The 14,253-nt window shown below is 39.5% G+C and overlaps 1 protein-coding gene across 1 annotated transcript; it reads right to left on the bottom strand.

Annotated features, from left to right (window-relative positions):
- Window positions 1–963: 963 nt before the first annotated feature.
- LOC125254260 (E3 ubiquitin-protein ligase TRIM35-like) lies at window positions 964–13,723 on the bottom strand. The gene is made up of 6 exons (XM_048168810.1): window positions 13,099–13,723; window positions 12,906–13,001; window positions 12,185–12,415; window positions 12,085–12,107; window positions 11,885–12,003; window positions 964–2,340 (listed from the first exon to the last, which is right to left on the bottom strand). The coding sequence occupies exons 1-6, from the start codon at window positions 13,492–13,494 to the stop codon at window positions 1,856–1,858; spliced, it is 1,350 nt and encodes a 449-aa protein (XP_048024767.1). The 5' UTR covers window positions 13,495–13,723; the 3' UTR covers window positions 964–1,855.
- Between the last annotated feature and the right edge of the window lie 530 nt (window positions 13,724–14,253).

The raw sequence follows: 14,253 nt of genomic DNA, 5'->3' as shown, positions 1-14,253 counted from the left end.
CCCAGAGTACTGATCACCGCCACCTGCACCTCATTACTACACTCATCAGCAGCACCTTAAAGAGCACACACACACAGCACTCCATGTCCGGTCTCGTTCGCATATACTTCTGTTAATGCTTACCTCAAGGACTCCTCGCTCCATACTTACCTGTCTCCAGCATGTCTCCTTCCCTCCGTGTGCCTTGTCTACTGTGTGGGTGTACTCCAGTCAGCTCCAGTCACCTCCAGCGATCTCCAAGCTCCAGCGTGTTCATACATCTCCATATCTGAAAGGAAAAGGACAGTCATCTAATCTTCCATTGACTCTATTCTGCTTACCTGTTTCATGCTCCATGCTCTACTGGTGTCAATAAATACAAGTTACCTGTTTACATCTGTGTCTGCCTCCTGTGTACCGTAACACACTAGACATGTTCAGAGATTTCCAGTATACCAACAATCTCTGAGGTCAATGTCTTTTCTTTTTTCTGGTGTTCATCAGTTAAAACTCAGTCATCTTATGTTATTTTAAATGAATCCTGTTTTGATTCAAACTCACTTAAAATATACAAAAATGCACCTACTGGCAGTGCTTGGGGAAAGTTACTTATAAAAGTAAAGCATTACAATATTGTGTTACTCCCTAAAAAACACGTTATGGAAAGTAATGTGTTATGTTACTTTTGCATTACTTTTTTAAATCTGGGCTGTTTGTTTGTTATGGCTGTCTCTGGGTTTGTTGTAGTTTAGTAATGGAGGAAATGAACACTGTAATATCATGCACTTAATTAACTTCATAAAAATACAGCAACTTTATACTTGTAGAAAATGAAGAACAAAGAATGTACATCAGGAGTGTTTTGCTTTTTAATGTTTTTAATTTATGAAGCCACTGTAAACTTTGTTACAAATTATATCATATTACAACGCTTTTATATGATGTGCAGGTTGTAAATAAAAAATGATGACAATGTCACTGCTGAATAGCCTACCCTAATTATTATGGTATTTTGCCACTTTTCTCACTGACACGCCCCCAACTCATAAAGTTCAGGGCTTAAAGGGAAATCCTGAGCTTCCCACTCGTATTTAAGAGCTTGTGGTGGCGTTCTTAGCTTATTTGTTTCCTATTGGAAAATCCTATTGGGTTTTTGTTGAGGGAACCAGTGTGATGCTAACTGCTGATTGGCCTACAAAGTGATGTCACAGTCCCACCACTATATTCACAGTATTTATAGTGGTCAAACATTACCTGTACACAATGTTAAAATAAATGTTACCTACAATATGGAAACGTACAACTTTGCAAAAGCAAAATATTTTATTTGGCATATGTTATACAGTCATACACACATGCACACATAAATGTGTGTATTACACACATACACACACACATGGTGTACAGTGCACAAACACACCTGAATAAACTTTCTGTGGAGAAGTGGATCCAAACGGGACTTGATCATCATTCTCTGGCTCAGACAACGTTTGTGTCATACAATCTGCTTAAAAAAAGCTGTGCTTCAAAACAAAGAGCTCCTACATGGAATAAATCTGAACAAACTCCAGTTTTCATGGACATTTGCCCCGATTGTCTTTCGCCATTAAAACATGCAAGGAATTGCCTGATGCTTGTTCTTCTGGTTTTCCCACTTGTAGGGAAAAATAAACTAATTGTTTACTGAACTGTTCAAGGAAAGATGTATTAAAGTCAGTATGAGAGTGTGAGTGTTGCTGTAGTGCTGGATATATCAGTCATGTGATCAGCTGTGGACCAATCACAGCCACCGTACTGATATTCAGACCGACAGCAATCTTCCTCATTTGATCTGGATTAAATACTGGAAACATGATGAAAGCAGGAAGATCCAGATCTACAAGGAGTGATGATTACTTATATTGACTGGTAAGATCCTCAGAGAGCCAGAAAAATTGAAGACTGGAAAGAGTGTGTGAGTGAAGGTGGTTGTGAGTGTGTGTAGATGTGTGTTAGTTACAGGATCAGAGAATGACATCGTTCCTCTGTCATAGTCCAGATTCACTCTCACTCGATCAAGCTTCTGATTAAACCATCTGCGCCCCACACTCCAGACATCACCAGTGCTAAAGAAAACACCTCCCTTCCTCTGGTTTGTTGCTGTAGTTACTCCAAGAGTCCAGCGTTCACTCTCTTTAACCTCCACATCCCAGCAGTGTGTTCCTGAGTTAAATCCCTCTGAACCCAGAACACAGGGATAACAGTCAAATCTCTCTGGATTATCAGGAAGAGGTTGATCGATTCCGCTGTCTCTCACACTGGTCAGATCATCAGACAGGACGAGACGTGGATTCGCAGTGTTTGGATCCAGAATCACAGGAGCTGTTGAGACACAATCAAGAGATGCTTTTATTCTGATGTTCATATAATGATCAAGAGTGAACCAACACAGATTATTATGAATTATGACACTTGTCCTGTTGATCAAACACACTTTCCTCTGATCACTGTCAGTGCTGTTATTAGTTTCACACTCATTTTATCATCAACTACAAACATTAAATGTGTGATTCACACATTTGTGTCCATCAAGAAAAACTGATACTTTAGGAAAGTTAAAATAACAATAAATCAATCAGATCTGATGAGATTTATGCTGTAGATGAATGTATCCCAGTGAGACAAATAGGTTTATTTACATTATAATGTATTTTATTTTTATTCTGCTTCAGTACAGTGTTTTCATGTGTATGTATATATATTTATCTATAATATTATTTAACGTTTAATGTCTTATTCACATGCTCACGTATCACGTGGTTGGGGAAAGGAGGGGCGTGGTGGAAGAGTGGAGGAAGGAGAACGGAGAGACGAGAGGAGGAAGATTGCGCATGACGTTAGTCAAATAAAAGGATATTCTACCTGAAAATCCCACATATTTAAAGTGAATCTGTCATCTGTGAGTTGTTGTTTCGTTAACAAGAACTTTATTCAGCAGTTATTAGTGATATTTAGCACGGATTACACCGAGCACGCTCATCCCATGTGCTTGTGTGGTGACTAGCACGAGCCATATCGACATTCAGCGATTCAGAGGCGAACCAGATAGCACTCTGGGTGACCGGGAAAGCCTGGAGTTCCTCTGGCGACGGGGGACATATCGTCACAACAAATAGCCCTCTGGGTGACTGTAAAAGCCCGGAGTTCCTCTGTTGCTGCGTGGCAGGGTTGACAGTGATCGCGCGAGCCGAAGCCACGACGTTTCTTCATACCGCGGGACTCATCTCGTTCTGGAAAACATCAGGCCTGCAACTTAGGGTGGATGTGTAAGTGAGAGCGTGAATGTGGGTCCACTTAAGTTTTGTTACTGAAATTAGTGTGTGTTTCATTGGGTTTAATCTATAATCGTAAGATTGTGTTTTTTTGAGTTGTAAATTTATACATTTGCCAATTTAATTCCTTGAAGTGTGTGTTAACACCTGTGAACATACATTTGGTTTATTTTATTTTATATTGCCCTTTAAAAAGATTGAATTGTAAAACTTTTACACATTTTTTTTTTTATATTGCTTTACTGAATTCATTGGGCTATCTAAATACAACCCATCATTGGATTTTATAGTATTTATTGGTGCTGAAAGGAAGAGAAAGATCCTATTTGAATAAGATTATATTATTGCAGTTAATCATAACAGTGAAATAAATACTTACCCAGGCCCCAGCTTTAACATAGCGGGTATCGTTACTGGGATTACATAATTTGGAGGCACCGCTGGGATTTATTTCCCTTATTATTCAGCTGCAGCATTAGTAACTGAAAAAAAAAAAAAAAAACACACATTTGAAATTTTCTAGTACAAAGTAACAGTTTAAGTGGCTCAGCTCTAGCTATGGCTCGTTTACAGACCCCTTTCTCAGTTCCTAACTTGAAAAGTTGGAGCCGAGGTGAAGGCTTTGATCCAGATTACGCCATCATTGCAAGTGGAATTCCAGAAGAAACAGATGTTTCTAAAATTGAAGAAACAGTGGAGTCTATCAAAGCCCTTGGAAGAGTCAGCGTAAGAGGACGGATGTATAACCAAGAGGCACAGTCCCTAATAGTGCTCTGTGAATGCCGTGAGAAAGTGCATGCAGAGAGACTCCCTCCTGATATATTACTTGCTGATGGATCAGACCCATGGATCCTGACTGCTAATAGAATGGAGGGTACTGCTTTAGATGGTGGAGAGGAAAGTTTTGTCTCACCTGACGAATCTGGGCAAAGAGAAGAACATCCAGAATGAAGTTCGCCTAACTTGTTGAATGCTTCTACACCTGAGTCTATCATCAGAGCAGTAGGTGATTTGCTTGCAAAAACCACCAAAATCTCAAGTGATAGCAGTTCCTTTAGACGTTTAAGGACCTTTTCAGGTATCACTCCCACTCTGGCTGGAGAGGATAATTTAGAGAATTAGATGGAACAAGCAATGCTCATGGTTGAGGAAAGTGATCGTTCAGAAAAAGAAAAGAAGTTAAGGATAGTGGAGAGTTTGCGAGGACCAGCCTTGGAGATTATCCAAGCGGTAAGGTTTACGAACTCAGAAGCATCTCCAAAAGAGTATCTTGCAGCTTTTGAAAGTGCTTTTGGAAGCTCAGAGTCTGGTGAAGATTTATATTTCAAGTTCAGAGCATTACGGCAACGTCATGGAGAATGCTTGTCAGATTTCCTGAGGAGACTTGAGAAAATCTTCATCAAAGTTGTACAAAGAGGAGGCCTACCTGCCCATTTGGCTGGAAAAGCACGTCTGGAGCAACTCATCAGAGGAGCAACCCAGTCTGACATCATGCTGCTTCAGTTACGCTTAAGGGAATGAAAAAATAACCCACCTGATTTCCTAGATCTGCTACATGAGATTCAGGAAGAGGAGGTAAGAGAAGCTGAAAGACGAAAGTCTAATCCTACAGTTCGTCAAGTGCAAGTTGGACGTGAGAATTCTAAAGACCCATTCTTTCAAGAGCTTGCAACAGAAATCAAGGACTTACAATCTATGGTTGCAGAGTTAACAGTTCAGTCAAAGGATGATGTGACTTCTGAAAAGAAACAGAAAAGCCAGCCAGCATCAGAGTTCACTGATGAAAGTTATGTACAAGCTCTGAAGAAAGACGTAAAAAAACTCAGACAGCAAGTGAAAGTGCTGACTGTACAACCAACACCTAAAGCAGAGAAAGAAATGGCTTCAAAGGGAAACCAAGCATGTTCAGTGAAGTTCACCCGGTCAAAAGCATCTGAATCCTCTAAAAGCTCTTCTTCTGTTACAGGTGTGGGGGTGATGGACACATTGCTTCAAAATGCAGAGCTCCTGTAAATGAGAAGAAAGTGATTCAGAAACTCATTCAATCTTTGCGAAAAGGTAGAGGAACATAACTGTTCTGTGAAGAGAAGCACAGTTCAAGTCAAACCAACCACAAGTATCCCTGAAGGACTAGTGGGACCATCTTCGGTTATTCCAGTGAAGGTAAATGGAACGCCTTGTCAAGCTTTGCTGGACAGTGGATCTGTAGTAACCATTATCTTTGAGGAATGGTATAACAAATACCTGACTGATATTCCGATTCAACCCATTTCTGGACTAGCTGTCTGGGGTTTGAGTGATTCCAGTTTCCCTTACCGTGGCTATGTGGAATTAGAAGTAGAAGTAGAAGTTGACAGGATTGCAGCAATCCATAAGTGTATTGGCCTTAGTGTGCCCAGATTCTCATGGACCCAGACAGATCCCATTACTCATCGGTACCAATGCCAGTATGTTCCAGAGGTTGGCCCAGCTTTGTAAAGAGTCTGCTGGAGTAGACATTGTTCGCACAATGCCAGTAAAGCTTCAGAAGCCAAAGACATCCGAAATGAAAATCAGAGAAAAAGAAGACCAAGAAGATGCGGTGGCTGAAATTCAATGGCCAGGTCCAGGTCCACTCAGTATTCCACCAAGAAGTGAGTGTCAAGCTACCTGCAAAGTCAAGGTGATGCAATCCATTGACAAAAGTATCTTAGTTGTTGATCAGCCATCAACTTCAAGCAGTCCTGCAGTGGTTCTAGTAAAGCCTAATATTATTCCCTCATCAGCCATCCAAGTAAACCGATTTCCTGTGTTGTTATGGAATGTATCGCAGAAAGAAATCTGTATTCCTGTAGGTTCAGTAGTGGCACATGGATATACCACTGAAGTGGCTACTACTGTGGAGAAAGACAGCTCAGCAAAAGGATCACCTATAGATCCATGCTTGTTTAATTTTGGAGATTCACTGATTCCAAAATATTGGAAGGATAGGTTATCCCAAAAACTGTCGGAGAGGCCAAATGTCTTTTCACTCCATGAATGGGATGTGGGATCCGCTAAAGGAGTGGAACACCACATTCGCCTGAATGATAATACACCATTTCGTGAGAGATTACGTAGGCTTGCAACTGCTGACATCGATGACGTACGTCGCCATCTTCATGAGTTGTTGGCTACTGGAATCATCAAAGAGTCCAGGAGTCCATATGCATCCCCCATTGTTGTGGCTAGAAAGAAGAACGGAACGGTGCGTATCTGTATCGACTATAGAACCCTAAATTCAAGAACCATCCCGGATCAGTATACAGTGCCACGAATTGACAAGGCTTTAGCCTGTCTTACAGGCAGCAGGTGGTTCTCTGTTTTAGACCTACGGAGCGGTTATTATCAGATCAAGATGACTGATGAAGACAAGGACAAGACAGCTTTCATATGCCCGCTTGGGTTCTATCAGTTTGAGATGATGCCGCAAGGAGTCTCAAGAGCACCAGCTACGTTCCAGAGATTAACCCTCTGGAGTCTGAGGCTGATTTGGGGCCTGGAGAAGTTTTGACATGCCCTGACATTTGTGCTTTTTTCAGTTGTTGATAAACATATTAATGGCAAAAGTGTCGTTACACTGTATTCAGCACAAACTAGGCTACCATAATATGCGAGGAACATGTATGTACATGTTTGTGTTTTTGAAGGAATAACGTTTATGCGCGGTTATTGAAAAAACAAAAAACTTAAGTCACTGAAATAAGGCCAAAAAAGTATATTAAATCTGTGTTCACAAGACTTCTGAGTACTGGAGGTTGTAGACTAGAGTTTTTGCTTCAGAATGATGTAAAAATTATGCTGCCTGCACCTTCATATAAAACAATATATTGATTTAGTTTTTGTAAGACACAGTGTGCGTGGAGGCATGAATAATCATGAAAAATGGGTCATTTACACCTGAGAAGACAAAAGAATTGCATAATAATGACCTGAAATGACTTGCATAAATAATGAGGCCTATCAGTCAGGTAGGCTGTGAAAAAACCCTCTGTGATCATGTCTCAGCTCATCATAGACAGCAATACTGTGAAATATTATTACAATTTAAAATAATGGTATTCTATTATATAGTTTAAAATATAATGTATTTCTGTTATGCAAACTGTCTGAACAATTATGTTACCTCTATGGCATTTCATATAGGCTTTTAACTTAAAAGCATGCACATTTGGAGAAATATTGATGGATTCTTATGCCTCGTTTCCACTGAGCGGTACGGTTCGGTTCGGTACAGTTCGGTACGGTTCGGAGCGGTACACCTTGATCAGGCTTGTGTTTCCACCGCAAACAGTACCCTTACTTGATAGGCGTGGTGTAGCCGGAAAATAGTGATCGACGTCATTCTCGCGCGAAGAAGAAAACGATATAGTAAACAACAATGGAGGACATACTACATCAAATCTTGTTCTTGCTTATCAGCTTGAGGCTGTCTGTCACAAGAAGAAGACGAGCTTTGCTTGCTGCACGTCAACATTAGGCGTTTCAGAATACCAAGATCGCAAAGTTCAGACGTCCATGCAGCAGCACCTACCAGCAAGCGGAGGAGAAAACCCGTGTAATTTAAAAACTATTTTACTGTGTCATGAAATGTAGTTTTAAAAGTTTTTCAGGCGAGAATGTAGTTGTTTAAATCTCAAATCTGTGGTTAATTTATAAAGATAGCGCCTATTTGAAAATTTGATCTGACGTTGTCGGAGTTGTGAGATCCAGGCGATCACCGGGCGCTCGGTGCTAATGTACCCAGCCGAGAGCAGCTGTACCTCGGCTAGTCCTTCTGACATTCGCCGCTGGCTCTGATGTCTCTGTAGTGGTTAAAAACAAGATATTATTCATCTTGTGTATAACGGGCAATCTTTGGTCTCATTAATTTATAATTTGTTAACGGGCAAATTGTTTTGGCTGAGGGGAAAGTGAAGTTTTATAACTTTATATATTTATTTAACTTTACCGTTGTAGTGTGCTGTACGTTTGACTGAATTGTTTGCTTGTCTTTATTTCTTATTGTATAGCTTCTCATATTTTATTTATAATGGTTATTATTGATAATTAAAACTGACGTTTAACAAAAAGAGAAGGTTGTTTTGTCTTATTTCATTTTATTATAGGCTACATACAGTGAATATAATCAGAGTACATATGCACATATTGCCTGAACCACACATTAATAGGTTTCATATTTTTTAAATAAAAACGAAAAGAGGCAGGGTTGTGTTTTATATTTTGTTTTGTTATATAGTCTACATGAAGTGAAGATAATTAATGCACGCGTTGCCTGAACAACATTTGTGTGGCGCCTCTTGTGTTGTCATTCCCCTTGTAGCACGCGCAAGTGATGATTCTCTGTCAACCAATCAACGTTCTGCAGAGTGTAGCTCCACCCTTTTGGTACGGTACTGTTGTGCTTGGTACCCCAACGAAAGGGTCCCAAAAAAGTGGTACGGTACGGTTCGGAATTAGGGTACCATTCACAACTTTTGACAATGGAAACGGCAAAAATTGCGTACCGTACCGTACCGAACCGAACCGTACCGCTCAGTGGAAACGAGCCATTATATGTTTATGTACATTTTCTATACAGAGGAGTAATATTTATTCAATATTTATTGTCATCACTATGAGTGCTGGATACTGTGCTTTCAATTCATACTTGCAGCCGGAGGGCGCTCTGTACACCTTTAGTCCACAAATTAATCTAAAGAAGAACAGGAACCAGCAACTAACAGCATGTCTTCTAGAGGTCGCTAACCATGGCTTTAACATCCAGATAAACACTTTTCAAGACAATAAATACACGATTGAGATGATGTATACAAGTATTGCCTCAGAATTTGCCTCTGAATAGCGCTGGCTCCGTGGGCGTGGCCGCATTAGCGGATAATGAACTGAATCACAGACTTCTGACATGGCTCTCTTCATACAGATTACATAAACACAGAATATTTGTTTTTGATTTGACTTGCACGATTTAAAACCTGACATTTCAACGTTTCTTTAGACACAAGTCTAATTTTTGTGATTAGTATTCACTAAGTTACAGTTAATTTTCTGAGAACTATCAGATTGGACTTCGTTCAGAGGGAGACGACAGATCACGCATCATGTTTGTTTTCTTTATTTTACAAAAAGCACAACATTGTGTTTTTACTCTGAGTGTGCACAAATAAAAGAAGACATTCCATAATTTCAATTGATATATTACTTATGTCTCTATGACGGAGTATTTTAAGTCTGTTTTGCCGCAATGTGAAAAAATCCTGCAAAACGCACCGACGCGTTACCCGACTCCAGAGAGTTAATGGAGAAGGCAGTAGGGGACATGAATCAGCTTGAGGTACTTAGACAATCTCATAGTGTTCAGTAAAACACTGGAAGAACATGAGGAACGTCTGTTAAAAGTGCTTGATAGACTTGAAGAAAGTGGTTTAAAAGTCTCACTTGACAAGTGCCAGTTCTGTCAGCCTTGGGTAAAATATGTGGGGCATATAATCTCAGAGAAGGGTATTGCCACCGATCCAGCTAAAGTCGAAGCTGTGACCAATTGGAAGCAACCCACTGACTTAAAATCACTCAGATCATTCTTGGGATTCTGCAGGTACTACTGGCTCTTCATCGCTAATTACTCCGCAATTGTCAGACCCCTTACTGAACTTACCAAGGGATATTTACCTACTCAGCATGGTAAGAAAGCTGTGAAGAACAAAGGGATGTACTTCAAGGAGTCTGAAGCTTTTGGGGATAGGTGGACAAAAGAATGCACAGAGGCATTCCAGAAAATCATCCAGTGTCTTACTAACACCCCTGTGCTGGCAGGGATTGACAAGCCAGAGGGCTAATCATTTACGTGTAAACGATTGGCTGATGTTTTTAAGGCCCTACCTCGTGCACAGATGATGTATATTAATATTATTCCTTTCAGTGCACCTAATAAATAGTCTTTTATCAGTTAGTAAAGACAGTTTCAAGTAATATTGCAAAAATATATAAAACAAAACATCCTCTTTAGCACCTTTAACACCTGTGAACATATACATTTGGTTTATTTTATTTTAAATTTTCCTTTAAAAAGATTGAATTGTATTTATTTTGGGTTTTTTTTGCTTTATTATTTGTTTCCATTTCAATGGTTGTCTATTTCTACACCTGTTACTGAGGTGTGTTAGTGGCTTTATAAAAAGCATATCCAAGTGGGGCGCTTTGATTCATCACCTGTGTGCATTTTGTGTGGGCAGAAAAGGTCTTTCGGCTAATTTTTTCCTGACGCATTCTCCTGGGATGTGTGTATGAAGTGACGAGCACAGATCTGTTTTATAAACCTGTTTCATGTTGCTGGTTCACCATCTTGTGAACAACTGTGTGGATGTTGCGGTTGTGAACCGCTGATTTACAGAGTGTTTTTTAAGATTATTCTGCCCAGTTGATCTGTACGATATATTTGAGTAAGCACTTGGACATTTGTCTTTGGTGCAAGTATATTAAACTAACATGCTTAGTATTCTTGTACAGTGAAGCAGTTTGGACGATTTTCAAATATTAATCATTAAATACCTATTGATTTTTTTGGGTGTTTTTGTATTTTTTTTTTTTCTCTTTCTTTTTATTTATTTTTTTACAAGTGCCTGTTACCATATATATCCACATGTGACTATCTGATGAGCTATTTTGAGGCTTAATAGAAGGGGAGAGTATATTTGTCTTTTTTTTTTTTTTTTTTGGTTTTGTCTTTTGTTTTTGGTTTATCACTTGTTTTAAGAATTATGCACTGATTTGCTGTGTGGTTTGTCCCTTCTGTTAAAATGGATTTAATATAGTCTCTATTAATCTATTAATTGTGGATAAATAACTGGTAAATAAAAAAAATTTAAAAATAAATTTGTACTATTTTGTAAAGTCACGTCTCTGTCTTTAATCCCATCCGAACCAGCAGGGTCCTTCATATTATTGTAATTTCTTTTGGTTTAATTATTTTGGGGGTTTTATCTGATTTTCCTGGGTGAAGAAATATCCTAGGTGGCGTAATCGGCTTTTTCTTCCAATACTTTTAGCCAAAGGTTACATGTGTCTGATCTTCAGCAGCATCGGATCATCTCCATTTTATTGGCTCTTATAGTCTGTGTATTTGTTTAAAATATTTTTTTCTTACTGTCTGTTGTGTTCGACTAACTAATTATGATGGCTTGAGAAATTATTATGATTCTGAAATTCAATTTTTTAATTATAACTCTTCCTAACAACCACCAAACTCAAACCCTCAGACTGTTCTGACTCGGGTTGCTTTATCTTTTATATCTGATCAGACTTACGGTTTTCCTAAAAATCCCACAGACTGTCATTGACAGAAAGTTCAAATGAGACAAAACTGTTCAAACTCCAACTGACAAAAATTAAAATCTAAACTGACAGAATCCCATTAGACTCAATTAAACTGCCATTATATCTATCTATCTATCTATCTATCTATCTATCTATCTGTCTGTCTGTCTGTCTGTCTGTCTGTCTATCTATCTATCATGAAGCACCTCTAACTCTCCACCCCTCCATTATTTCCAGCTCAGATCTTCTGCAGTCAGACTCACTGTTTTGGATGATGTCCTGCATCTTCTTCCAGACTCTGAACGGTAGGTTGCCCAAGTAACGTGGCACATGAATCAAAGCTCCAGAAGCCATCTGTGGATCCGGCTGTGAGCTCTGGACTCTGGAAGAACATTCAGGAGTCAGAACTGCAGTGGCTTTGGATCAGAACCAGAGAGACCAGAGACAGGAGCAGATCACTCACCTTTCCTTTGAGACTGGAAACTCCTGCAGAACAAACACACCATTTATCATCAAGAACTCAATCAATGAACCAATGATCAACCAATGATCTGAAATCAGACCTTCAGAAAGCAGACGTCACTGGCTTTCATCATCTCCTCCATGTCTTCGATTGTGTGTGAAAGAGCTGAGATGTGTCTGTTCATCTCCTCCAGCTTCTCCTTCATCATCTGCTTCTTCTGCTCCTCTTCCTCCCTCAGTGCAGTGATTGTAGCTTCTTCTTCATCTCTGAGAAACTGATGAAGCTTCTCAAACTGCTGTTTAATCTGACGCTCTGTGTGCTCAGCTTGAGACTGAAATCAGATCACATTCACTTCAATCATCTCAAAGACCAACTGATTCTGGAGCAGCATGAAGAGTGAGTGAGTAAATGTGGGTTAGTTCACTACAACTTTAATTTCTGAAGCACTAGTGCTGTAGTAGTAGATGTTCTGTGTCTGTAGGGTGAAAATACACATTATCAATCACATCCTCAGGCAGATTCATAATGTCAGCAGTTCAGTTCAGGGCTCATGAATATTAATCACTTTGTGTTCAGCCAAATGAAAACACAGAAGGTGAGTGCTAGCCAATGGGATTAGGACTGACATATTATTCCCGCCAACTGCTGAATAACCAGCTGACAGAGATATACACACTTGATCACCGATATACACGAACGACTGTGTGTGTGTGTGCGTGTGTGTGTGTTCCAGTCAATAAAGGAACATGTAATTATATCACACAAATCAATTTAGCTCTTCTAATCAAACTCTTGAATATGTCAAAAGAATCAATCCTCACCTTGATGTGTTGAACTGTTTTCTCAAACTCTCCTTTAATGTTTTCATTGTGTTTAAGTTTCTCTTGTAAGGACTTCAGTGTTGTATTGAGATCCTCCTAGAATTTAAAGTGAACATCTATAAAACACCAGAGATTTCTGTAATATGTTCATATATGTAATACATAAGCTGAAACAAGTGTTTATCCGTCTTACCTTATATGATGAAACCACTTCACCGATGGGTCTGAATTTATGATTGTCGTGTTGTTTTGAATCTCTGCACACTAAACACACAGGCTGTTTGTCCTCCAGACAGAAGAGTTTGAGTTTTTCACTGTGTAAACTGCAGATCTCCTCAGATCCTGATGAACGCCTCTCATTTCTCTCCTTCAGGATCGACTCACACAAGTTCTTTAACGCAAGATTAGGTGGAGGTTCTTCTTTTGAGGATCTTCTCCTGCAGACAGGACACTCCCGAGTTTCCCTGATTCTCCAGAACTGTTGAAGACACTCTTTACAGAAACTGTGACTACATGATAAAATAACAGGAACACTGAAGATTTCATGACACACGGGACAAGAAAGATCATCTTCAGATAGTGAAGCCATTTTCACTGTTTGAGCTCCTGCAGTCTAAACTTTACTTTCACTTTCTGAATGATGGTTTCAAAAATGAATAACCTCAAAGATCTGCTGTCTGTTCAGAAACAAACTTCTTGAAAGTTTTTCTCTTTGTTCTTCATTAATAGCCGATTCTTTTATGCTTTTGTTGAGATAAAGTCAGTATGACAGAAAGGAGAAATAACAAGTCAGTCTCTTCCTGGTATGTGTTGTAAGAGGGTGGAGATTCTGATCATGTGGGTGTGTTTAAACAGGGCAAAGTACAATACAAGGGTTTTTTCCAAGTACAGGTCTCTGCAGGACATTAATGATTGATGGGCAAAAGGGCATTTTTGAGAGCGTTACCTGATTTGCTTGTGTGGGTAGGGTTTAGGGGTGGGGTCGGGTGAATGGGTTTGTTTTCACTGCATGACATATAAACACCCACCAGTTTTGAAAACACCCACAAATACAGAAATGCCCACTTTTGTTCTGCAGAGACTTCATACTCATTTTTCAGGTTAAATTTAAACAAAATGCATTGAAGCTATCAAATATAATGCTATAAAACCTGAAGTTCCAGTGATAAACACACGTCTGATCATGTTGCTGATCGTCAGTGTTTGGAGACGTGAGTAGAGGTGGGTAGAGAAACCTGAAAACTGTACTCGAGTAAAAATACAAGTATTTAAAGAAATACCTGTGGATCACACTGAAAGATGGCGCCTGTGAATGTGGCATGCCGTCTGTCGCTCTCTATCATGTCCT

Source organism: Megalobrama amblycephala, linkage group LG19 (genome assembly GCF_018812025.1).
Source record: "Megalobrama amblycephala isolate DHTTF-2021 linkage group LG19, ASM1881202v1, whole genome shotgun sequence".
Taxonomy (NCBI): domain Eukaryota; kingdom Metazoa; phylum Chordata; class Actinopteri; order Cypriniformes; family Xenocyprididae; genus Megalobrama; species Megalobrama amblycephala.
Note: the sequence above shows the minus strand (reverse complement) of the source record. Positions and strands in the feature narration are given on the sequence as shown.

Excerpts from the sequence above, each read along its gene's own strand:
- LOC125254260 (XM_048168810.1), bottom strand. The coding sequence starts at position 13,494 with ATGGCTTCACTATCTGAAGATGATCTTTCTTGTCCCGTGTGTCATGAA. Across the intron at positions 12,416-12,905 it reads AAACAGTTCAACACATCAAG|TCTCAAGCTGAGCACACAGA; the intron begins GTGAGGATTGAT and ends ATCTGATTTCAG. Across the intron at positions 2,341-11,884 it reads GCAGGACATCATCCAAAACA|CTCCTGTGATTCTGGATCCA; the intron begins GTGAGTCTGACT and ends GTGTCTCAACAG.